The sequence below is a fragment of the Chaetodon auriga genome, chromosome 4 (assembly GCF_051107435.1).
Source record: "Chaetodon auriga isolate fChaAug3 chromosome 4, fChaAug3.hap1, whole genome shotgun sequence".
NCBI classification, from domain to species: domain Eukaryota; kingdom Metazoa; phylum Chordata; class Actinopteri; order Chaetodontiformes; family Chaetodontidae; genus Chaetodon; species Chaetodon auriga.
Window position 1 is genome coordinate 13,771,960 of NC_135077.1, and position 26,102 is coordinate 13,798,061.

A 26,102-nucleotide genomic window follows, 5' to 3' on the forward strand; every position below is an offset into this window, starting at 1 on the left:
CTAAGTAAAGTCAAGCGAGGCCAAGCTCGGAGCAGTAGTCACGGGTTAGGTTTTACCTTGTAATAGGGTTTAAGATCAGGCATAATAACACAGGTCCCTGTGGCTTTAAGCTCCAGGCACTTCAGAAAGGCGTCATTATGCAAACAAACTGCCTATTACAACAGTACGTGCTCGCAGGCCAAAACCCAGTCAGCAGTTACTGCCTGATGCCTCCGCTCAGGTTTGCATTGCTTTTTATTTTTTCATCAAACAGTAGCACCATACCGAAACAAACAGAGACCACCAGTCGGTCACGAAGCGCTGAGCGCCCACAACAAGTCTCTCAATCAATATCTGTCTTTAGACAAAGGTGCCAAGAGTCTTTTTTCTCTTTTGGAGGATCTGAAGCCCTCTTCAAAGGTGCTTAGTTGCTTTTACCACAGTGCAATTCAAAGGGTCCTTGACTTTTTTTTTTTTTATGTCCAACAACATTTAGAGACCTTGGACAGGTTGGTCTTCAGCTTCAGCAAAGACCACAGAAGAAAGGCAGATTTCAAAACTCTCAAGACTGACACCCACCACGTGGGCTGTGGCATAGCCACAAAACAACAAAATCATAATTAAAAAACAAATCAAAGTTATTTGCTTTCTAGATCTACAAGTGTTTTTCTCTATTTGTCATTGCAATTCAGGAAGGTGCGCTACATAATCAGGTCAGGGGTTGAGGAGAGGGCTTGGGGAAGGCATTGAGGACACTTCCCTTTTGTGGGTGAAAATAAAGCCACTGCAGATTAGCTAAAGGAGCACCAGGCTGCAGAGCTAAAAGGCTGACCAAACAATAAACTCTCAGTCATTTCCCGTCTGTCACACCACGGTCTCTCGGGTCCATGATAATAGTGCATTTAGGTGAGGGGGATTAAAGTCCGTCATCGTCATCCCTGAAGGATGCACGTGGGTAAACATGACAACAATCAAAATGTTTCACTTATGCCTCACTTCCCAAAACAAAATGATGTGTTAATGGCTGGCAGCATCTGAAGCAGTGAGAGGTTTTGGTGTCCGAGTGGTTCAGCAGTATCAGTTATCTTTGGTCAGTTTGAATTAAGGTGCAGTTTTCTCTTTCAGTTTGAACTTTGCTGACATTTTGATGGGGTGGAAGGGTGTTTTTGGGGGGGAGGGGTATTAAAGCTCCATGGACTTTTCCACAACAAACAGGCTGTTGTTTCCATCAACAGCTGGTCTGGCATCAGGACTCCATCACTTGTTGTGTGTCACAACATTTAGTGACATTTCAGATGCCGATGCAATCCAAATGGTATGCAGTGCTTCTATAGGAGCCCAGCCAAATAAAAAACACACACCCATTTCTTTGTCTTCCAGGCCTGGGCTCCTCTCACTTCCTTATTTTAGCATTTCCTCTATCCTCAAATGCCCCCTCGCCCTCGGCTCACTACCGGTCCCCTGCCGGCAACTACGACCATCTACAAAACAGTGCAATGTCTATTCATAGGCACACTGGGATACAAATACAGCACACAGAGGGAGAGAGGTACACTATACACGCTCATACACTATGTTACATGTCCAACACACGCGTGCACACACACACACACACACACACACACACACACACAGACAGAAAGACAGACAGAACACAGAATACAGAGACGTCAGCAGCAGCAGCAGCAGCAGCGGCTCTGGCCTGGTGGTGGTTGCGGTGCAGCCTGCAGGGACAGAGCGGTGATGACGGCTGCTGTTTGGAGGGCCAACAGGAGAGGACTTGGAGCAGGGTGGCAATTTACTTCCGTTTTGTTTAGGCTACTCCTTCCTCCTCCTCCACCTCCTCTGTCCCAGTATCTCCACCTCTTCATCTCTTACTCAAATGTGTACAAAGTGAGAGTGGAGGCGGTGTGGAGAAGCTTGGTCAGGTCAGGTTGGTTGGTGGTGCTGGGAGGGGAAGGGAGGGAGGAGGAGGACGGGGGGGACGCTGGGTGAGTTTAGCCCGCTGCCTCATCATCTCCCTGCGTGGATTCTTTGTGCTGGTTCTGACCGCCCGCGCTGGCCGCCAAAATCCTCTGCACAAAGTCTTTGGTCCGCCCGGCGACTAAAGGACCTGCGGTTGTCATGGAGATAAATTAGGGAGTGTGATAGAGAGGAAAGGACAAGACAGATATAGGTCCTTAGAAGAAAAAACTAAATATAGATAAAATGGCTAAGGCAGACATCAAAACCTAAAAAAGCTGCTTTCTTTGTTGTTAAATGTAAGATCTGAGCCTTTTTGTTTGTATCCCTCCACCCACCAGTCAAACTGCATTTACATCCATGTCTGTCCAGACTCCAAATAGTGAACACTTTTAAAAAAGTGTATTTTGAAATGGAAATTATCACTATATTGACATGTATGATTCCAGCGAATCATTTCCAGTGAGAAACACGTCTTCCAGAGGAGCACAGAGGACTGATGGAGAGCTTCATCACACGGTGCAACAATGACCACCTGAAGCTCAACCAACGAGCCTGTGGTGGACTTAAAATATGGATGTTGCCGCAAAGAAGCTACAAACTGTAAAATGTGGATGCTTCACACACATCTTGAACCCAGCAGCACAGAAGATCTAAAGATCCACAGTTTGAAGGTGGACGCCCAACATGAGTGTCACCAGTTCAGTATCTGACCAAATGTGAAATATGGTCACAATCTGCCCTTCTGCTCCTGAGTTACGGTGCTGAATAATGGCCAGAAAAGTGTTTCTGCACAACATTATGATATCAGAGCAAAGCTGACCTTTGACCTTTTGGATATAAAATGTCATCACTTCATTTTATCCTACGAGACATTTGTGTGACATTTTCTCATCGTCAAGTGTATGAAGTCTTGAGTTATGGCCAAAAATGTGTTCTGTGAGGTCACAGTGACCTTGATGTTCATCATCAAAATCTAATCGGTTCATCCTTGAGTTCAAGTGAACGTTTCTGCCATATTAGAAGAAATTCCTGAGATACTGCAGTCATAAGAATGGATAAATCACAACAAAGCAAACTGCTTGGTGTTGGACAACATGTATGCTAACATGTTAGCATGAAGCTCCACACTCATGGTTCTACCTCTTTGTATTTATGATATAACAGGACAAAATGCACACATTTCTTAAAGATTTGGGCTGTTGGTGTGTCTCTCACCGCTGGACTCTCGGAGAATGTCTTCCAGGCGTTGGGTCATCCCTCGCTCGTCCGTGTCCTCCTCCTCGCTGCTCTCCACCCGCCGTCGGATCACCTCTTTGATCCGCAGCAGAGCTCCCAACAAGTTCTCTGTGCAACGAAAGACAAATGATGCTGAAGCTGATAGTCACTGACGGAGAGCAGTGGAACAGCAATACACTCCACCAGCATGGAGGGCTGGGTATTTACTGAACACATTTCATACTGGGGCCACACAAGCAGCCATACAGGAACTCAAAAATCAATACAGAACTCTAAAATGATCAAAATTCTGATATAATAGATTATTCTGACAAAGCATTCCATGTTCGATACTCAGTGTCAGTGACTCATTTTGTTTGGGAAAATATTGATCCAGCACCAGCTGAGCGTAACATTTTGCTTTTCAAAAATGACTAACACACTTCCCCAAATCCCTGGTGCCTCATGGGATGGAGAGGATGTTTGTTTTAAAGAGCAAAAAAGAGAGAGTACAAGGAAATGAAAGCAAACTTCAGTTTATACTTCAGGGGGACGTGGAGGTTCGAAAAGTGGGCTCATGGCCAGAAGGATGCATTAACGTGGAGAGAGTGAAGCAGTGCCCCCTCCCTCATGACACACTGAGAAACCCTTCAGCAGATGAGACTGGGGCTGCACTGGGCAGCTTCCAGGTGTGACTGGTGAGACAGTGTCGCTTCCTTGGTTAAACCCTGTGTGTTCTTTGTTTCCTGTTCTTGTATTATAAAACACTCCAGCAGATTTCCTTACAACAAATCTCAGCAGCACGCTGCTATGCCAGAGCTGGATTGATTAATCATTTCAGTCTCTTTTCAATGAAAAGCCCGAACAGTCGTCGGTTCCAGCTTCTCCACTGTGAAGATTTGCAGCTTTTCTCTTTTTTTTGTATCACTGTAAACTTAATAAATGTGGGTTTTGGAGAGCTGATCAGCAACACAAACAATTGCAGATGTCTTCTTGGAAACTGCGCTGGACATTTTGTTTTATTTTGAAATATTTTATGTCAATAATGAAAATCATCACTGAGATTTTACATCAAGCGTCTTGAGGGCAGAAAAGTGGAACACGCAACACTTAATTAACACTTTCCAGGATGCTTTCTAACGTGGCGGCTGCTGGAAGTTAGCACCAGATCAGCCGTCTTTTCTCACTCCAAAAACAGGATTTGCTTGAGGCTTATCTCTGCTGCTGATGGTGTGAATCATCAGCACCTTCTGTGATTCTGGCTCCTCCCTCTGTGGGGTCAGGTGACCTGATGGCGCCATGACACCCCTCCTGTCAGTGTGCATTATTCTCGGATGGATCTGATTCCTCTTTAGGCCAGCACTCGTCTCAGCGGGGAGGGGGTGTGTGGGCGGAGGACCACAGTGGGTCTCACTATTTGTATTTTATTTTCTGTATCTCTGTCTCTCTCTCTCTCTCTCTCTCTCTCTCACACACACACACACACACACACACACACACACACGTTAGGTTTTCATCACTTTTGAGGACATTACATAGACTTACATTCATTTCCTGGAGACTTATCCAAACCCTAACCCTAACCTTAACCCACATCTCCACCTTAAAATGTAATGATTTACATTATGGGGACCTGCATTCTGTCCCCACGAGTAGGACGAGTCCCCACAATGTGACTGTGTACAGATTTAAGTCCCCATAATGTGAGCAACACATGGCCACACACACACACTCACACACACTGGCACGGCACCAAAGTCTTCCTTGTTTGAAGTTTTCTGTTGAATTTGCTGGTGAGCATGTGAAGTGTGTTTTGTGTAGATGCTATTTACAGTGATGGAGAGAGAGAGAGAAGACGGAGAGAGGAAGCCAATGAGAGAATTAAAAAAAAATGAGAAGAAATTCACAGGAGGGGGAGGAGGGAAAGAGGAAGCGAGGCGATGTTTGAGGTTAAGCCCTGTGTGTTTTGGCTTCCTGCCAGTAGGGCAAAAATTTTTTCGGGAGCCACAACTAAAGCCTGCGCAATGAAATGCCGCTTCGGGATTGGGAATGACTGGAATGTTAAAAAATGGGAGGGGAAAAAAAGGACAAAGGAAGTCGGACGAAAGCTGGTTGGGGTTGAAATCAAAGAAGTCGGAGCAAAGCAGACGAGGAGGAGGAGGAGGCGGGACTAAGCTGACAGATTTGGCAGAGCAGAGGTGTTGATTATCAGGGATGAAGTGAAGTCACCCTGCTCAGGTTTCTCCTCAATCTGTGTGTTAACATGCCATTATTATTAGCATTCTGTGCTAACTTGATTTCTTAAACAGCGCATCTTCAAAGCGACCTTGAAACGATGGTTTCTCATTCATTTATAGCTCAATCTGCATTTTAGTCTTCTTCTAAAGAGAGCCTGCAACACGTCAGCTTTATCACTCTGCAGCTGTTAGATGTGTTATTTCGGAGGACCACGGTGGAAATGAGCCACTCGGCTTTGATGGGATTTCATCTTCATTGATAATAACTGTTGCTAAATCAATCAGTTAAACATTATGTAAACTGTAAGCCATTAAGGCAGCTAGATGTCTGCTGATTGACGCCTGATTTCCAAATAAGTCCAATTTCTACAGCTGAAAAGCTTATTTCTAAGATTGAGACAAATTCACACAGTAAGAAAAACAAACTGGACGCTCTCTTCCCACAGAGCCCGTTCTTTCAGTTTGATGGTTTTTATACTGGAGGCACGCCTGAAAAACGAAGCCGCCGCTACTGTTCAGAGAGTCATCCAGTCACTAAATCAATACTAAGACGAAGCATCGGGATCTGTCTGATTCAGCGCAGGATGTGACGGTGGGGATGTATGTATGTTTGAGATCAGATTAGCAGAGTGTAGGAAAAAACTGCCAAAACATGTAGGACTCCCAGCTCAGTAATACTTTCAGTTAGGTAATAACACACTTCCACAGGTTAGCTGCACCAGCAGGGGAGAGCAGGCAGGTGTGCAGGTCAAACACCAGGAAAACTTAGCTTGATAATCACCTGCTGGAGCCTGCATCCAGCTGAAGTTAGTTACAACTTACAATTTCCTGGGGACACACGCTGGATGTGTCATCAGTGCAAATGCTCCAGGAGGAAAAAATAAATATATAATGAAAAAGGGGTCAGGTGGCTTTGGGCTGTCTGGCTGAGCAGAGGACTGATGGGTTGGGGGAGTCACACTGGGAGACTGGTAATTAGTAGGAAGCATGGCTGGCACTAATAGGATGTGTTGTATTGCATAACATCACAATATTTATTGACAATAAGGTCATGTATTAAGTTAAGAGGCTCTGACCTACATCTGTTACTTCCCTTTAGAGTGACAGCACTGAATCATGAACTCGAGCATATTTTGTGAATAAAAACTTTTCATGAATAAACAAACTCAGTCTTGTTTTCTGAATTCCTGCAATTTGATGAAAGGAGCCTAAGAAAGCCAACGAACGCAGGGAGAGGAACGCAATCCTCGGGCAGGAGATAAAACATGACAAAACAGGAGTTAGATGTGCGGTTCGTGTGTCATCTGCAGTACTGACCATACTCCTGGTTGAGCCCCCACAGCTTGATCTTGTTGGCTTCGTGCTGGGCCTTCTTCTTCAGCCGGCAGGCCCTGGAAACAGAGGAAAAGTGAGCACAGTCATTCTCTGGAACAAGAAACTCTGTTGTAGTGTTGCCGTTCTCCACATGACCCTGTTACCGCGTCTGCTGGTTCACACTGAGAACAATTGGAGAGCAATGAGAGGAGGATGTGTTTCCAAACTGTGAGGGAGATTGACTGGAAGCCTCCCTCATTCCTCCACTCTTCCAGTAACCATTTGACACCGTGGCTCTGAAGCAAAATGGTCGCTTTGGTTTCAGATTATTTGGGGATGAAAAACGGCAGCAGGGAATGAATCAATCAATGCATGTTAAATATTAATACGTCTCATGGGGGCTATACTCTGCAGCTTGCACACAATTTCTCTTTCCTTTCAGCTGTGAGTCAGCTAAATGAAACTTCAGGAAACAAAACACTTGCAGGCTGCTGGTGTTGGACAGAATACTCCTTCTGTGCTTCCCTGCATGTTGAAATGTTGGACTGTGCCTCTCAGCCACGTTTTCCTCTTATAAGATCCCACTCTAAACCACGCTCACTGCTGGTTTGGGGAGGATGTAGACGACCACACAATTACTTAGCTATTCCTAATCGTTGCAGGGATGGGGCTAATAAAGTACAAAGGAAGTTAAAACATGTACCACGGGTTTCTAAATGACCTACCTTCCCACAGGCCCCTAAACACACCATCAATACAGAGTTTTCGAAACAATCCCTGCTCTCAATTCAAAACCGAAAACAGCCCCAAAGAAGACACGCTGTTCGTTGTGAAGGTTTACCTACAGCTGCAAACTGAATTAAGTGGCATGCTGAATGAGAAGAGACCAGTGGCTGCCTGGAAGGGAGGAAAAACATGTTCACCAAATTAAAAGCTTCTGGTGGTTGCATGGTTCTCGGGAAATGGCCACTGTGGTTTGTCTTTGAGATACTTGGAGGTGTATCCAATACTGAGGCTTTACCTGTTTTTGAGGCCAAATCTATCAACCAATCACGTGATGACAGATAACTGTGACTCACGAGGGACGCAGCAGAGTCACTGTGATGTGGACCGTGTTGCAGGGACAAATTATTCAAACATTTTTCAACCAGATTTGTTTCATTACAACGTTGGAGGTACACACAAACGAACAACTTCCCGCTCATTTGCTGGTAAAAGTCCACCAGATGACACATCTGTTGCCTGCTGTAGGGCTGTAGTTCGAACTACAAAGTTGTGTATATAACAGCTTTTGGGAAGTTTGAGGCACCTTTGAGGGAGCTAGGCTACCAGCTCCCACCTGCTTTCAGTCTTTGAGCTAAGCTAAGATAAGCTAAACATGCCTTGAAACAGTCTCTGTACTGAACACACAGCTGCTAAACTGATACCAATCCTCTCATGTAACTCCCTGTAAGAATGTACACAATCATATTTTCCAAAAAGGTGGAGTATTCCTGGACGTCTAGACACTAAGTCAGTGGCCTTTCAGCTGCTACCTGTGCTTTTATTGGAGTGTCTGGCCAAGCTGCAGGCACCACAGCGAAGAACTGCGCGAGCGCTGTTGCTCTACGCCGCCCGAATGCCCCGTGTAGGTTGTTTTCGACAAGCCAGAGAAATGAATAGAGAGGTTGGAGGTGGTTCTGATAATCCCACTGCTGACTCTGATCCGTTCTCAGGCAGCCACAAGTATGACAGTACAAAAAGACATAAATCTTCACAGAGGAAATTCCTGCATATTGAATTAAAACATGAACTCAGTCACATTACAGTATGAGTGAAGTACACGGTGACTTTAACTGTGAACTTCCTATCTCCCCTCGCTGCCTCTGTCTTTTTACCATTTTTCTCATGCTTTTCGCCCAAACTTTCTATCTGACGGTGTGTTTGTGCCGTGTTTAATATATGTTTGGAATAATAAGATATTCCCAGAGTCCCTCTCCTCTTTAAACCGTCTGTAATAATGTCCTTTCCTCCAAATTCTTCCCCTCCCTCCTTCTCTCCGCAGATGAACTTTCTATGACCCTCCTCTCCCTCCTCATCAAACTCCTTGTCTCCCTCCTCAATTCTGCCCTGCTTTCCTCCTATTCAGCCTTTCATCCTGCCTCCCTCCGTCTCATCTCTGCTGTTGTTTCCCTCCGTCCTTCCTTAATTTATTCCATCATGCTCTTGTCCAAGCTAAACCCATTAAAAAGGGACAATCAGCTCAAAAACGCACTCGCGACCTCCATTTTTAAAATCATTTGAGTTGTATATCGCTTCCTCAGAGGCTGCATTTTAAAAAGGCCATCTTCAGTATGGTACACCGTGTTCCGCTGAGGAAGAGCTGAAATTATTCCTGACACTTCATAATAAAAATGCCAAGACGATGGAATTAAGACCATTTTCCATCATAAATTCCACAATACGTTCTTTTTTCTTTTTTTTCCCCTCAAATTCTTCCCTTTCCGCGTCCTCCAGAAACAGCATTAGAAGGTCAACTTATTTAAATCCACCACACATTTGAAAATCTTGACAAGGATGAAGACTGTCTTCAGGATACCAAACCACAGAGCCCTGTAGGATTCTCTTCAGTTTTTTTTCTGCAAACAATTTACAAACACTGAAAACCTCTCGAAATGCCCACTCATGCCTCGGAAATCGATACAGAAAGTCCCCTGAGCTCTGACTTGGTGTAGAGCATGTAGGAGGGCAGTAAGTGGTGTCGGGTACCTGGAGGCCAGCTTGTTCTTCTCTTTACGGGACCGGGCCCGGGCCACGGCCGGCAGGTCATTGACAGGACCCATGCCGTCGATGGCAGCGTTGAGCTTCTGCAGCTGCTCGCCAATATTGTGGAGCTTCTGTGGGTTTGGTGTCAGGTCGCTGGCATCTGTCTTACGAGCTTTGCGCCGCCCTTTTTTGCCTGGACAAAGGACGACAGGATTAACTCAACACCTGTATGTTAAAGTCCTCCTTGGTTCAATCTTTTCAACACTCACCAATTCAAGTCCAAACGTATGCTGTGCTACCAAACACTGTTCAGGCCCACCTAACTTTATCTTACATTTCTTGGCAAGATAACAAATCTAAACCAGAGAAATAAATTGAAATGGACGTCCCAACACATCCACATTTTTTCAACTCAATACAGCCGCTACAAAAAAAGCATCCTAGCTTTTAACACCTCAAAGAAATGATAAAAGAAGCAGTTAAAGAGTATATATAAGTGTGTGATAACGGTAATTGTTCGTTTTTAGTTTGTGACTCCATTGCACAGGATCACATTAATGAACTGTATCTTGTTGGATTCCTCTGAAGAACACAAACTGGTGCACAGCTCCAGTTGCGCCTGATGTAAGATTCACTTATCAGGGAAATGCTGAAAAATTCATATTTTGACATAAAAGTTGTATGTAGGGCACATGCCTGAGGGTCCCGATCCGATTTGTGTCACATGAGAGAAAAGAAATGGGACACTTTCAGCTGCAGTGTGAATGTCGTCCTAATGACTCCTGCTGCCACAAGGCTCTCATTCAGTGGCTCTTTACGCTTCCGTTCCCAGCTTCACCTCTGAGTGACGAGGGCTGCAGCTAACATCAATTATCTTTATCAGCTCACCAGAATGCCAAGTTGTTTACTTTGTCTGACCAACAGCCAAAACACAACTATATGAAAACAGTCACATGAGTTACCACAAATGAATTGTCTCGTTCATTCATTGATCTGTTAATGGTGTCATCATTTCAGCACTGTGACTGTGAGGTACTCAATAATGTGGTGTTCTCACCCTCTCGGCGGTACAGCGTGCTGGGTAGAGTGCTGGAGCTCCAGGACAGGGACCAGTGGACGTCTCCGCCCAGTTTCTTCTTCGTGGCCGTCTCTCGAGCACGTCGGTACTCCCAGAAACAGCGACGTTTTGCCGGACGCTCGCCTGGCTGCCTCGCTGGCTCGGCCTCCACCTCTGATTCAAAACACATCCAAACACACGTATGCAGAATTCTTAATTTGTGCAACGCAATGACACAAATGAAGTAAAGGCTTTGCAGCTGTGTCACAAATCTTCAAGGTAAAAAAGTAACTGGATTTCCATGATGTGAAACCAACACGGTGAAAAACGGCCCTTAAACAACACTATCTAAGACATGACTGAATAAGCAATTCATGAAAAAAAAGACTTGAAGCCTACAGCCGGGCTGACTGCCCCACAAGTGGGTCAGAAATGTGAAGTTCGACTCAAGCGTGGCACCAGATGAACGACCATGCTGTTAGCCAAAACGAAAGGGATTACGCTCTGCAGGAAAGTGTTCAGGAACTCGCCTGACAGTCCTCCCTTGTTTGGCCAGAGGGCGAGGAAAGGCAAGAAGAAAAATCAGGTCATCAAAACCATTAGGATTCATCCTCTCAAGGACTGTGACATCCATGACAAACTTCATGGAAATCAAAAACCACAGCATTGTAGAAATGAGCTATTTAAGCTAACAGGTTCCTACATTAGTCGACCCTTTACGAGCAGAGTGTGAGACCCTTCTGACCACAGCTGATCATTGTTATTGGGTGACAAATGTGTATCTCCCACAACTAGTAGATGACCACTGAAACGCAGCGGTCCAGCGTCCTGGTAGCTCACCTGGTACAGCGTGTACTACGCATAAAGGCTGAGTCCTCTCTGCAGCAGCCTGGGTATGACGCCCTTTGCTGCATGTCGCCCCCCGCCCCCCTTCTCTGTCCCTGCCTCTCCTGTCTCTCTCCAGCTGTCACTTTCATAATGGACCAGGCATGCCAAAAAAAAGAGATCTTTAAAAAACTTTAGACTTTGACAAATGCGGCTTTAGTGCCCATGTTTTTGGCCTGAATCTGCCTCTATCTCTGAAGTCGGCGTTAATGCATTCTAAAATGAAATATTCAACAAGACTCATTTTTTATGATCAAAGAAATAGTGTAATCTAGTGTTCTAATCTGGTTCAGATGTTGCATCAGGATCACTGGAGGTTTGAGACCTACTATATACTCCAGGCTGTTTTATTAATATATAATGAAGAAAACAGACTCCCATCCATTATTACGGAGGTGGACAACATTGACAGGCATACGGTACATATTTAATGGAAGAGCAATACCCTTCAACTTAATATGACAGATGTACCCTAATCATAACTGACAGGTATTAATGTTTACGTACGCATGGTATGAAATCACGCCATGAACCCTAATCCACAAACAGATGCTGTACGTCCTAATGACAAAGCCACCACGAGCTAAAACTGCATACATGTATGCTGTTTCAGAGGCAGACACCTACACGAGCACACAGACGTCACAGAAGATTAGCCTCAGGCGCGCAGAGCCATGAATAATGGTATCATAAATAATACAACAAGCAAAGCTCCACCAGCAGGAGCAGAGAAGAGACGCTTCTTCAAATCCACCAGAGCCGAGGAACAAAAACAAAAAGAGAAAAAAACGCACTGCAAATAATGAAATAGTAGCAGGATTAAATCAGGCTGGAAGTTAATAACATGAAGTCCTATCCTAGCCATCAGCCAGGGCATTTCTCTCTCACCCCCCCCCCCCCTCCCCCACACACACACACAGATGCTTATGTAACATCATGTCGTCTGGTCCAGTCTGCAGACAGCGCCATTGTCTGCACTCTCCCCTCAACTCGATCTTTCACTCCATGGCTCTTTTATATAGCTTTACACACACACACACACACACACACACAAACACAACGCTCATAAACCTTCTCTCCGAACTCCTAAACTCACTCGACCGCCACCCCTCGCTGAAAACACACACGCTCACACACACTTTCCCATCTATCATACAGCCCTCGCCAAGGGCTAATGGTGAGAATAGCTCAACCGGGCAAACATACACACACACACAACACACTATCACAACAATAGAAAGCGACAATGGTGTCTCGCGACAGTTGAAATATGACCTGGGCCGGTCTTTGAGAGCGAGCCAGCGACCTCTCCATTACCTTGCAACAAGAAGCCTGTGATTTGTTTTTTCTACGGGGAGGACGATCAGACACAGAGAGGGCCTGGGAAAAGATGGCAATCTGAAGTGAAGTAAGTTTACGTGTGTTATCTAATGTACATGTTGATATTTCATGTCCTGCGCTCTGGACACGAAATCACCCCTGACATTTAAGCCCTGTCGATGATGCTCTGAGCTAACAGCAACCAGCAAAGTCACATGTGGAACAAGCTTCAGCTCGTTAATGTGAATAATGCTGCTTTTATGTCCTAATGGATGCACTACTACCTCTGAAAAGAAGCCTTGAATTCAGCCCTGTTTCTTTGTCTGTATGTTGATTCACACCATAACTTGAAAAATAATTAAATTAAGGGGAAACCACGATTTATTATTATATTTTCATCAAGTTGGAGGTTCAAAACAGACTGGTCAAAACTGAAGCAGCAGAGGCTGAGATGTCCTGACTTAAGATCCAGAAACATTGGATCCTACAATTCCCACAATGCAACTGGATAGCATCTTTCACTAAAACCTACATGCCTGGAAAACACCCTACACTTTCTATCTATATTTACACTCAATTTGTAGTCACAGCTGTCATTAGGCAACTGTTTTTATGATGAGAAGTCTGACTTAAGTCTAACAAAAAGGGATTTTTTGGTGCAGATCCAGGAATTTCTCAGGATTTCTTAACATTGGGGGATATGGACTGCAATCACTGGTATGAAAAAATAAATCATGTGCAAAAATCGTGTATTAATCTGATGATTTTTACCACTATCGCAATTTTATTCAAGTCTAAATTCAGGGGACTATTAGACATTTTCAAGTCTGAGAAAGCTTTGAGGGAGGTGTTCACTCCCTGGGTCACGGCCAGGATTTCAGAAACACTGAGGTCATTATTATTATGATGGCGAAAATACTGAAGGGTTTATTTTTGTTCAGCTAAAAGTAGCCAAATTTAGATATACTCAGTCTAAAAATAGAGGAATACAGTAAGTCGTCAAAGGTCGCTAATGCCTTGTGCACTTGTCCTTAAATTCACATTAACATGGTGGAAATCTGGGTGATATAGTCACTGTGAGAGTTCTGAACTTAGAGCATGACTCAATGAACAGTTTTAAGTGTCAATGTGGATGAGCTGATTAGGTAAATATGTGTAAATCATTTGTATTACATGTTTTTTAATCAGCCACTCAAACCATCATAACCGGGAGTTCAATTAAGACTTTGTTCATTTGAAATTAAATTCACTTGGAGGCTCTATAGCACGCCCGCACTGAGGCATGAAAGTACGTCTGCATGTGTACACTGTGCGTGATAATTAATCTGTGTGTTTTTCATGTGAGACACACACGTGCAGGCTGTGAAAACAAATGTCTCTCTGGAAAGGAATGAATAAGGTCAGCATGCAAGTCAATAAATCACTAAGCAAGTCAAGCTGCGATTCCACCGCAGGAACTTTCCCCAGAGACGAGGAGCCTTTGGAGGAACTCTGTGTGTTTTCACCGCAGGGACCAGGGTCTAAATTAAGTTCCAGAGACATTATTTTACCCCCCAAAAAGCCCCTGCTCAGGGGGGTAGTACTTTCCAAAATTACAGGGACCTTGGGGGTGGGGCTTGCAGTGCAGAACATATCTGATTGGTGGAGTGCACTAAATCTGCGACGGCAAATCAGCTTGCTTTTTTGTTCATTGCACTTCAGCAAATCAACATGGAGTTACAGAAGAAAGCGTACAACAGATGGTCCAACATACAGCGCTGTACAGTCATGCATAAAAAAAGCAGCCTTTTTCATATGCCAGTGGACTAATTCGCCTAATCTTTGCAGGTCTTTAGACTGTGGTGGACACACCGACAACAGTGTGACTGACTGAAAAGTAGTCCCTGAGACTACAACGTCTGGATATGTTGGGTGGAAACGGGGCTTCATTAAGTCTATGTTTGCTTAGTAGTCACCGATCATCGATAGATTTGCTAATCATATTCCCCATTCATAATCGTTCGTCTATAAAAATTCTGAGACCAGTGGCGACATCTTCAAAATGTCTCGTTTTGTCCAACCAAGAGTTGAAAACCCAAACATAATCACCTCACTGTGATATGAAACAGATGAAAGCAGGAAATCCTCACATTTGAAAAGCCGAAACAGGCAAATGTTTGACGTTTTCGCCTGAAAAATACCTCAAACCATCAATCAGTTTCCAGAACGGCTGCATGTTTAACTGATCATGTGATCATTGCCTCAGTTCTACTGTGTACCCACTATATTGGTGACTGAGAGATAAGTGAAGTATGAAGAAATAATGGGACAAGAAAAACGATCTTTTCAGTAAGGAGACACCAGCTGAACGCTGCAGTCTGTAGCTGGCATGCTTGTGATGCCTTTGAAGCTACTTAAAAATCCAGTTCTACTGTAACGGTTGTTTAACAATCTGCACCAACTTTCATACCCTATTTAACATGTTCAAGTACAAGCCCCCGCTCCCCCGATGGAGACAGAGCAGCGTGGCGGTTACAGATGGTATTTAAATACATGAAGAGACTCCAACCCTCAAAGCCATTTCATAACAGTAAAACTGTAGCCACTGAAGTGGTATGTTGTCCGGGAATTACACCCGCAACTTTGGTATTTAATGTGTCTCTGCTCAGCCAACCAAGTCTGAGGTCTCGTCTGGACCTGAGACACATTCAGACGGTTCCTGTGTGGGCAGACGGGCTGCTGGCAGCGCCGCGATCGGCCGAGATGTCCTCCCGCACAGATAAAGACGAACTTAAAGCACAACTCACCACATTCGGTTTCTGAGGAGCTGGAGAGCTCGGCTTCCGCCGCCGTCTCCTCTGCTCCCTCGTCTCCTTCTTCCTCCTCTTCGTCCTCCTCCTCCTCCTCCTCCTGCTCCTCGTCCTCTGGGTTTAGCTCAGTTTCGGCCTGGTTTTCCTCCCTATCCCGCGCCTCCTGCTGCGTGTCCCCCACCCTCACCCCGTCCGTCTGGGAGTTGTGACCGGGCCCTGCCCCCAGCTCCTCGCCCTGACTCAGGGAGTAGTTGTGTTCCTCGCTGCAGTGCTCCAGAACCAAACCTGCCGCCGCCGCCGCTGCCACCTCTTCTTCTTCCTGTGCCACCTGATACACCTCCACTGTACGCTCCCTCGACATCCCCCCATCCTGTCCTCCTCCGGACGCTCTTCCTGCAACACACAACTCCCTCTCTGTTGTCGTGGCAACAGAGATACACTGCTCCTCCCTTCCTGCAGCAGTGGCCTGGACTTCCTGGGTGATGGAAGGTGCCGCGTGTTTGTTTCTCCTCCTCCTCTCCTCTTCCTCTTCCTTCTCCTGCTCCTCCCGGCTTCTCCCCCAGCGGCCCATCAGGACGGCCTCCTCAGAGCAGGCCAGCAGCTCCCCTCCCACCCCGAGGCCCAGCTTGGTGTAGCGAGCCATCTCGTCCAGCGCAGACACGTCCCATCGCTCCGGGTGTAGGTCCTCGCCAAAGCCACCGTCGTCCACCAGGTCGCTTAGCAACTCAAAGGGCCGTTTCCTTGGCGATGCCGGGGAGCCCAGCATGAGGAGCACGCTCTAAAAAGGGAGGAGATATACTTAAATATGATTGATCTGGAAAAAATAGACAGTTTTTCCACATTCTGTATTTTTTTAACATTAATCCTGCATCACGTCAGCATGTACTGTATTATTACAGGGGAGGTCAGCACAGCCTCTTTCACACTAGACAAAAAAAACTCCTAACACCCACTAACATCTGTTTTTTGTCTTCAGTGGGAAAGGGTACAATCAGCATTCATTCCCAAGTCAAATGACTCCGCAGCAGTGCTGTGAGCATACATCAGGTCCTGCTCCGATCAGCAGTGATGAGTGAGCGAAACATGAAACCCGGGTGGACACGCTCACTTCTGCCCCTTTTACCCGCAAAATGATGATGCGTGTTGTTCCCAAGTTGCAAATGGTGGCACATAAATATTGGTCATCATCATCTCATAGAAGATTTAAGAAAGTAACCACCATGATACGTCACCGGCCTCCATGCTGCCTTCTTTTGTTCCCTGTTTTCCGGCATGTTCATGACATTGAACATGACACCAAAAAAACACAAAGGCAAACTCGTCTACTGGTAAAGGCAAAAGAGTCCATCGCCAGTTTACCCACATTTTAAAAAACACACAGAAAACTGGCGCTTATAAAAAGCGGTATGATAAAATATTTACCCCGCTGTTAATTAAACTCATCGTTCCAAACTGTATTTCAGAGCTTGTTCTATAGAAGCATAATGTTCAGGAAAATCACAGGAAGCCTTCTAAAATGTTATCATTAAGATTAGCATTAATAATCTGTAATTTAATTATCTACACAGACTGCTGCAAACTCAAGTGGCTCTTTCTGAGTGCCTATATGAAATAACAGGAAAGAGGCAGTCTGAAGTGTGTGTGCACATATTCACCAGGAATGAGTTCAGCTATACAAACAGAGACCTGCCCAGATAGTAACACGACGCTGCAGTAAGTGACTAAATAAGCTTGTAGGTTCTCGCTCACATTTATTTTCCTTCACCAGTCAGTGAGCTGGCATCTATTGAAGCTATCAAACCCTTTTCTACTCCTTCAGTTGTTACGCAGAACTCACACTGCGCGCCGAGCTGCCGAGTTCCACCGGATCAACCAACTGAGGGAGTCTGTGGCGAACATCGACTGTGAGCTCCCCTCTGAATTATCAGTCACTTTCAAGCTCTCGATAAGTGGGTTCTAAAATTAGACGTTACATGGACCAAACTGTGTATCCATTATTGTAAACTGGAGTGTGGCAGGATTTTGGCCTCGTTTTGTAAAGTGCTCAGGGACAACCTTCCCAAGGCCGAGGTGTGGAAGTGAACTTTGATCCAAGCGGGCATTTTTGACACGTCACAGTAGGAAAAGGTGGAAATAATCAAATGAGCGAATGCTGAATTGTATTTCGCTGCTTTGGTTTGAAGGTCCTGGTTTACTGGGAGACCTAAATAGAAAGGAGCGATTGCCTTTGCTTTTCATACTATAACAAGTGAAAATGATTTCAGGCCTTTATCAAAATTACCCAGCCTCCCCTGCAGGACTAATCCCACCAGAATAGAGCTGAATCCACTCTTCGCTTTTCACTCCTCCCTCGTGGACTGATGCCTGGTCCACACGTGCACGACTATTTCTCAAAACGTAGCAGGTAAAGCTGAGTTTACGGCATTATTTCCATTGTTTACATGAAGCTATTTTGCGCACTGGCATGGCCAAAATAGCGTTGGTGCTAACCTGTTAAAAGAAATTTTGGCATGTTTTCACATGTGTGCAGTCACTCTTTCACTTATATTGAGGAACAGAGGCATGAATGCACTACAGAGGTCACTGCTACATAATCCAACACTGCCACGAAATTTGGAGGAGACCCAGTTGTGAATTTAGCTTTTTCCAAGCTTCCTGTGTACGTGTGGACGAGGCATAATTCATGCTTGAAAAATCAGGTGACCACTGCAGGACCACTGCCAGATTAACCGGGCAAACATTTTTAACTTTCAATGATTTTCAAGGTCTTGTTTAGTGATATCCAAGGATTCTGCCTTGTTTCAAGGAAAGGCAAAGCCACAAGGCCGTTACAAATTATCACAAAGTCATGATGAAACCTCACATTTTCTACTGGATGTGTGTGAATTCTGGGGTTGAGGCTGAGGCTTAAATGTGGTATATTAAATCAATAAAAAAAAACTAAAGGCCGTACTTTGCTGTTCTCAAACAAACAAACATTTCAGGATATTCAAAGCCCTTGCGAAGTCCCACTTTGGGGCATGCGACTTGAGAAATTTGCGGCTCTCTTCATCTCGTGTTGCCTCACCTGGTCGTACTCGGTCCTGCCCCCTTGTGGCGACATGGCCAGAGGGTAGGGGCTCAGCAGACCCCTGTGTCCCCCGTAGGCCTCGCCAAACGCAGGCTCCATCCCATTCATACCCGGCTGGAAAAACACACACGGACAAAGTGAGAAAGGAAGGCAGTGAGGGGGGGGGGGGGGTATCATTCAGAGGTGACGGATGACGATAACTGTAGGTTTCAGGGGCGCTACTACTTTACCTGAGGCATGCCCGAGGCAGGAGGGTGTCAGGTCGCGGTCACAACGTCAGTTCAAGTGAGTTCTGCTGCAAAAACAAACCCAAGTTCACATGTGAACATCCACATGAAACAAGGAGAAGACAGGAGAGGAAGACGGCGTGATTTACCAAAGGTTGAGAGTTGACAGGGTCAAGGGGTGGAGCTCTTTTCACATGTCGCAGCCCTGCAGCTCTCAGCCTCCCAGCCTGGAGAGAGAAAAAAGAAGAGGAGGGACAGAGAAGGAGGAAATCAGACATGGGTTCAACAGAGGCCACAATGCAAATTATACAGCAACAAACCAGTGAAAGTATACACAATGTTAAACCATAGAGATGCAGGAGGATGTAAGTGTGTCTGTGCAGAGTCTTGAGCATGAGAGTGAGCACGATATGAGCACTGTGAGGGATTAACAGTTACATTAAAATCAGTCCGTTGTCACTGAATTCAGTTTATTTGCTTGGCACAGAAAGAAGAGATGACGGCAAGAAAGGAGATAAAATAGTTTTAAATGTGCCTTTTTAATAACAAACTTGTGTGTCGTCCTGAGGATAATGCACGTCAATGAGGTCGGAGCTCTTTTTTTGTCTGTTCAGCCACGACGGCTATTGTTTCTGAACATTTGCTGGCTAGTTTCTCTATAAATACATCTATTTATTCAACATGAAAAAACACGCCGCTGCCAGAAATGTAGGACATATCATTTCCTAAGAAAGACCTGCCAACAATCAGCATTTAAAATAGCAAAGACTGAAGCTTTTGTGGCCGAGATAAAGGTTGAATTTCACTGTGAAGAGGAGCAAAGTATTCGAGCAACATTTCTAGATGGATATGTGGATATTTACCAACTCGCATTTGTCAGTTCAGTACCGTGTGTTCTTACTATTACAAGACATATCAAAGTCTAACTTTGATGTTATTTTGTTAAAAATTACACCACTTGAACCAGAGGGGAAAAAAAAAAAAACGACAGCTGAGCCAGAAAAGGAGGAAAGTTTGGAAAGATACGGACGACGATGATAACAGACTAGAGCTAAACAGAGCCTCTCACTCGCTCAGTGAGGGACAGGGAGCTGATATTATAAGGGCTAAACATTAGCACTCCTCTGGAAAATGAGAGTTGGCTTGCATCGGACTGCCATTTTTGATTAGCCTAAACGGTTTAAGGAGAAATGTGTCGTGGGCGTTCCGGCGAAAACAGCTGACGTAGCAGCACACATGCACAATCACACCACAGTCAACTTTCCTACCTACTGGTTCTTCCTGAAGACGTAAATCTTTAAAATCAGGCACCAGGCTGTCGTGAGTATTTCCAGCAGCAGGACGGTGGATGTGGGATTGAGAGAAAATAAACTGCAGAGTGTGTGTTCATATCACCAGCGCAACAGCGTGGATCAGATTTTGAACAGTGGAGCGCGATGGCACGGAGGACTACGACGGATCAGCTGCTGAAGACTCACACAGCACTTCGTAGCGGGGCCAACTTATCGCTGGGTTTCGGTCCTTTTGTTGCGTTTCTTGATAAAGAATAACAACAAATAAAAACACAGAATATTGCCAGCCTTATGCTTTCACCTAGCCAACTTGCCCTCTAAAGAACTGCTTCTTCGACTCCACCCAATACGGTTAAACTCGACCAATGAGATCTTTTGTGCCTGCAGTGCAGCTCTGGATCAGCTAATGTTTGTGTAACCAAAACTACAAATCTCCATTAGAGAGGAGGCCGCAGCGCAAACTACTGATCAGGCTGAGCTCCTTTCAGACGGGGACATGATGAAACACCGAGCAATGCACACGCGCGCGCACACACACACACAAACACACACACACATAGAGGGAACAATGCAGACCTACTGTTCGGTACCTGTGGAAAACCAGGAAAGAGCGGCTCACGCTGACCCAGGTTCAGTGATTCAAGAACAATGCCATAATACGCTCTCTGTGGATTGACCTCAGGCACACAAGAATGAGGAAATGAGGATTGGCTGGGCGGTTATGACACCGCCTTGGCACGCCACATGGAAAACTGGTATTTGGCACACAGAGCAAGCCAGCTACCAACATGCTGTGTACACAAACACTTATCAGACACATACAGTGTTTTGAAGGAGATAACAAACTGGTGGAAGGACTTTAATAATCTGAGCAAGCTATGGACGTACAGAGGATACATTTCAAACTTTCAGCAGCAGTGCTGAGAGCAGCGCAATTTGAGATAGAAAGCACTGGGAGTTTACATAAGAATTAAAATGTTGTACATTTTATGTCAGTAGTTTGTAGTAGCTTGCTTCAACTTGTGCAGGTTCTTTTCCTTATGAGTGTTTCTTTCCTTACTGAGGATAAAAGTATTAAAAAAAAAATCCCGTACATGAAAATATTTCCCTTAATGCAAACAAGAATGCAACAAACATGCAAACTCACCGACCTCAATGGCGTACTCTTCTCTATCTGAATACAGTGCTGTTCTAGGTATTTGCTGTTTTTACAAGGTAAATTTACACAGTGAAACGATGCAGCACACAGATTCTTGTTTGTATTTGTTCATACTCTGGCTGATATAGGGGCCAGGTGTGCCTCCGCACAATAACAATCCTGCAATCATTTATTGTGTGTTGATTCAACATAGGCTCGGTCCAAAGGTCTCCACGCTCATAAACACACTCTTGACAGGCAGAGTTCACGGTAAGGCAACGGGGGAAACAAAAGGAAATTGCTTCATCTCAAACCGCTGTGGGTCAATAACCACCAGTAACCATTGGCTTTACATTCAGCCAACGATCCATTTAGCCCTTTGTAAACAAGACTCCTGGAGCAAAGTGGATGCCAACACAACTGCAGCTTATGTAACAACGACACCAAATACAAAACAAACACGTATACCAACACTCGCAGTGCGGTAAGACGGGTTCATGCAGAGCACTTTGCTCATGACAGAAGTTACTTTTACTTGTTACATAGACCGATCCTCAGGGGACGGTTAAATGCCTTCTCACCCTCACAACAACTCTGGTCATATGCTTACAACCGACTACTAATAATACACTAGTAATGCACTGGAGCAATTATCCTGAACACTGGTGAGCACGGGAAACGCTAAATACAAATGACCCCATATCCTTGCAACAGCTTGTTATGTAACACGGGGCAGGGTATTGAAATGTTTTTATATCAGGCCACAACATACCATACCAAAACGCTGCTATATTCTAGGGTTGCGACTAATCATTGTTTTATAATCAATGACTCGGCTGATTAAGGACTTTAACAATTAATCGTCAAAACAGTTCATATAAATTAATAGATTTGCTGAGTAATGGACTGATCCTCTTATATTCTGGCTCTATTTTATTGCTCTATTTTATTTAAACAGTGTATTACAGTGTTTTTGCGGCACAAAATCTGAATATTATCGTATATATTACATATACATGATATTTTTGTCATATGGTATCATTGTAAGGGGTAACAGGTATATAAAAGTCAGTTATTATACTTTATCATTAGTGCTGATATGTGTGTGTAGTTTTTAATTACCTTTGTAATACTTTAAGGTATTTCTATCCCATATCAGTGAAAACTTGTTTTTTCAAAATAAAGGTGTTATAGAGTAACTATAGCTGATTATAACGCACAATTCCTTTCATCCAAACATGTGCCAAACACATCTGAGAGTGGAAGGAAGTCATTCTGACAGTGGACCATGAGGCAAATCTAGAGCATGAGCAGTCTGACCAGACAATAAACCTTTAGCAGCTGGAGGCCTCCTTAGAAAAAAGAAAATACTCTGGTGTAATAAAGGACAGCGCGGTTACTAATGGATGAAGGTTACGCACGGAGAGGCGGGATTGAGGAAAAAGTAAATTAGACAGGAGTCCATAAAGAGGCCGTGATGGCGGAGAGTGTGCCCGAACACAGCGCGGAGAGGGGAGAGCGGGGGGTGGGGGGCGGTCTGGCTGTCGGTCTGTCTGGGAGGCCAATTTGCCAAATTAAAGCTCCAAAAAATCTGGGCGGCGGACAAAGCTCCGTCTCGCCTGGGAAATCTCCATTTCTCCTCTTATTAAACAAAAAAAGAGAGACGTGATTCAAAGCAAAGAGAGAACAAAATGAACAAACACCCTGAACGACCTGGATGCGCCCCCTGTCTCTCCTCTCCGTGTCCTTGGAGCTCCGTTTCTCGTAACGATGGAGAGCCAAAGTGGCCCCGTCCGCCGCCCCTCGCCTCGCCTCGCTCCCTGTCCACCCGATGCGCGTCATGCTCTCCCCGAAAATAACCTGTCAATCTGCCGATGAACCGATCAGTGCTGCAGAACTGACGGGGCATGACGGCGCTGTGTGTCCGCACAGCTGGATAGAACAACAGCAGCACACACAGAGTCGGAGCGGGGAAGAGAAGGTGCCATGGTGGCAGCCAGCAGTGTGTCCCGCATGGCACGGCGAGCCGCGGAGCCGCACTTCCACAAGCAGACCTTCTTTTCTGTTTCGCACTGCACATTCACAATTCATGCATTTGTATTTGTGATAAAAAGAAAGCAGAAATTCCTACCAAAAGCAGCCACCACGCGTCGCGGAGTATCCAGCCGAGACAACAGGGATCCTTTCAGCGCAAGACAACAATAAAAATGGGGCGCAGCTGGCAGTGCCACCGGATGTCCAATATTAATTGTTAATACGGCCGATTTCTGAGCATGTGGATCGGCTTCAGCGTTTAACGGGTCCAGCCACATGAAGGCATAAAGTCTGTTTTCAGTCCACGCCGTCACGGACTTTTGTTAAATATTAAAGTTGACGCGAAGAATAAATCACAGAGCAAGTTTGGCTGCTGTTTGTCCACCTGCAGGTGCTGCTGCCGATTGGTGGTGGTAATGTTACTGTACAGGCCCAGGCAAGTTGCACTCGGTATAAAATGTAGCTTTATTACAAAAAAACTAGAAAGTCTGCAGGGAAAAAAAACACACTGGGAGCGATTTTATCTTCCCACATGTGCGCAAGAATATGGGAAATGTATGTAAGAGAAATGTAACAGAAGTGTAAATATACAATGAATCGTGAAAGGGGGCTGGAGAAATGTATCCCAGCACAAGTTTTCAAATATAAATACGTGACCTACATTGTAAAATAATGTTTCGTGGATTCCAACTTACATTTCCAATCAATCCTTGGATGTGGTGCATTTAAAATACTCCAAATCAAGTGTAGTTCCTCAGTGCCATGCATGCTACTGTGTGTAAATCCGTGTGAAAGTGGCCATTTTTATCACAGAAGACCGTTAAAAGCCTACATATTTTTTTTTCTCCAAATAGTGCAAAGATGTGTCCATAACTTCTCAGTCGTTAAACTTGGCGTAAACGCGCATTTATTCACCAGTGGGCAGAAAGCTGTGAGCTGTGCTTTACCTTATCGCGTGTCCTCGGATGTCCCCTCGGAGTGAAGGCTCCTCCGGACCGGGGTAAAATGTCGGCCTCGGCCTCTCCAGATGATATTACGCACCATCCACAGAGAGGAGAAGAGCAAGCATAGACATCAGCAGCCGCCGCTCAGCCCAGAAATCCCGTTTCACCTACGGCCACATGCAGGAAGTTAGTTTACAGTAGTGGCGAACTGGCTTACATGGCGGATAAACGGGACAGAAAATATGGTTGTAGGACTGTTAAACACCCCCTCGCCTCCTCCCACACCTCCTCCTCCTCCTCCTCCTCGTATCTCTCCTTTCCCTCCATTGGTGTAGAAGCCTATCGTTTAGTAGATGAGCGGGTGGGAGAATGAAACCAGTCATCTCCCCCCCTGAAGCTAATTCCTTTATTGATGAAGTTTTACGGGTTTGCACAGCAGCAGCCTCTGTGGTTCTTTTATGGAGTCGTCCGCGGGGTTAGCAGACACCCAGGAGGACACTTTCTGAACAGGCTCCGCGGTTTCAAATCACTTTTTTTTTTTGGACAGAGGGAGACGCAGACATGAAGAGAGAGATGGAGGGCGTGGATCCGCGCGGCTGGATGTGTTGCACAGGCTACGGCTCCTCTTTGTTGTTGTTGTTGTTGTTCTTTTGTACCAGTGTGGTGGTGGTGGTTGTTGTTGTTGTTTACGCAGGGGTTAGCTGTGTATTTCTGGGTTCATCGGAGTGTAAAGACAGAGAAATGAGTTGTGAGCGACTGACCTGATCGAAATGGGAAGTGTGTCAGCTGTTAAAACAGTTGTAGCTCTCTTCGGCGGTTTGGGGGGCACTTGAGTTCACGAATAATCCCGGAGACCGACTGTCAATGTCTCGAGATTATCCTGTCAGGCTTCTGGCCGGGGATTTCAAAATAAAGGTCGCGTTGAGGAACGTGGTTTCAAATTTGAATAAGCAATTTTAAATCAGACTTGTAGATTTATATTGGACTATAATATCACTTTTTTTTTTTTTTTTTCTGAGAATGCCATTTCTTGCGTGTAGCCGTTTGTTTGAAATGACTGCTTTTGGAAATGTATGGGTAAAAAAAAAAACATTAAAATGTTCAAGTTAGCAATCAAACTTTTTTCTTTCTGATCTTTTTTCATTTAAAGTTTGTGAGATTTACACAAATTTTAATGATACTGTACATTGCAGCAAATAAATAACTAAATAACCATTTTAATCTATTTGTTTCAGATTGACTCTTACATGTTTTACTTGTTCAATGGCATTTAAGAATAATGACACACTTGAATCAACCTGTGTTCAGTGGCACAAACTTTACGGTGCTAAAACAGAGAAAACACAGAGGTAAATTTGACATCCTCCAGAACCATCAGTCTCACACACACACACACACACACACACACACACACACAAAAAAAAAAAAATCAAAGTTTCTGGTAATGGATATTCTTCAGTAGTCAAGGTTATCAATTCAAAATGAACAGAATTACAGTTTAGAAATATTGGCAAGTACTGAGTTCTGCTATTTTTAAGGGTATAGGATGAGCCTCGTGCGTTTATGGATTTGATTTGTATGACTTGAATAGAGATTAAAATGGCATGAAAAAATCTTTATTTTACATTAAACTATACTAAACCATGACCAAAAAAAGTTATCTTAACCATAAGGCAGAAATAATTAACCCAAACCTAAATTTTTAAAAAAATTAAAACCTGACTTTACCAAACAAAGGTCAAAACAAATGTGTTGTCATCATACGGATGCAAAAACATAGTGTTGCTCATTGGAATGTCATACGATTATATTCCACGTTAAAACCTCCAGCGTAGATAAAATTAATTTTGTTTTCTTGATTTTCGCTGTTCTGTGTAGCACTTATTATGAA

General features: G+C 44.6%; 1 protein-coding gene across 6 annotated transcripts; it reads right to left on the reverse strand.

Annotated features, from left to right (window-relative positions):
* Positions 1-25,077, reverse strand: LOC143319123 (uncharacterized). 6 transcript variants are annotated; one of them, XM_076727754.1, is made up of 11 exons: positions 24,973-25,077; positions 24,215-24,378; positions 18,953-19,030; positions 18,807-18,871; positions 18,574-18,690; positions 15,504-16,284; positions 10,513-10,686; positions 9,459-9,648; positions 6,714-6,787; positions 3,160-3,288; positions 1-2,092 (listed from the first exon to the last, which is right to left on the reverse strand). In XM_076727754.1, exons 4-11 carry the CDS (start codon positions 18,813-18,815, stop codon positions 1,977-1,979), a joined length of 1,590 nt encoding a protein of 529 aa, XP_076583869.1. In that variant the 5' UTR covers positions 18,816-18,871; positions 18,953-19,030; positions 24,215-24,378; positions 24,973-25,077; the 3' UTR covers positions 1-1,976. The 6 variants fall into 6 exon arrangements, with proteins under 6 accessions (XP_076583869.1, XP_076583868.1, XP_076583874.1 ...); XM_076727753.1 differs by lacking the exon at positions 24,973-25,077 and having other exon boundaries at positions 24,215-24,552; XM_076727759.1 differs by lacking the exon at positions 24,973-25,077 and having other exon boundaries at positions 18,807-18,868; positions 24,215-24,455.
* Positions 25,078-26,102: the final 1,025 nt, after the last annotated feature.

Bases quoted from the DNA above. Each gene is read 5' to 3' on its own strand.
- LOC143319123 (XM_076727754.1), bottom strand. The intron at 10,687-15,503 runs GTGAGTTGTGCT...GTTTTGAATCAG, and splicing joins CTCCTCAGAAACCGAATGTG to AGGTGGAGGCCGAGCCAGCG. The intron at 9,649-10,512 runs GTGAGAACACCA...TCCTTTGTCCAG, and splicing joins CACGCTGTACCGCCGAGAGG to GCAAAAAAGGGCGGCGCAAA.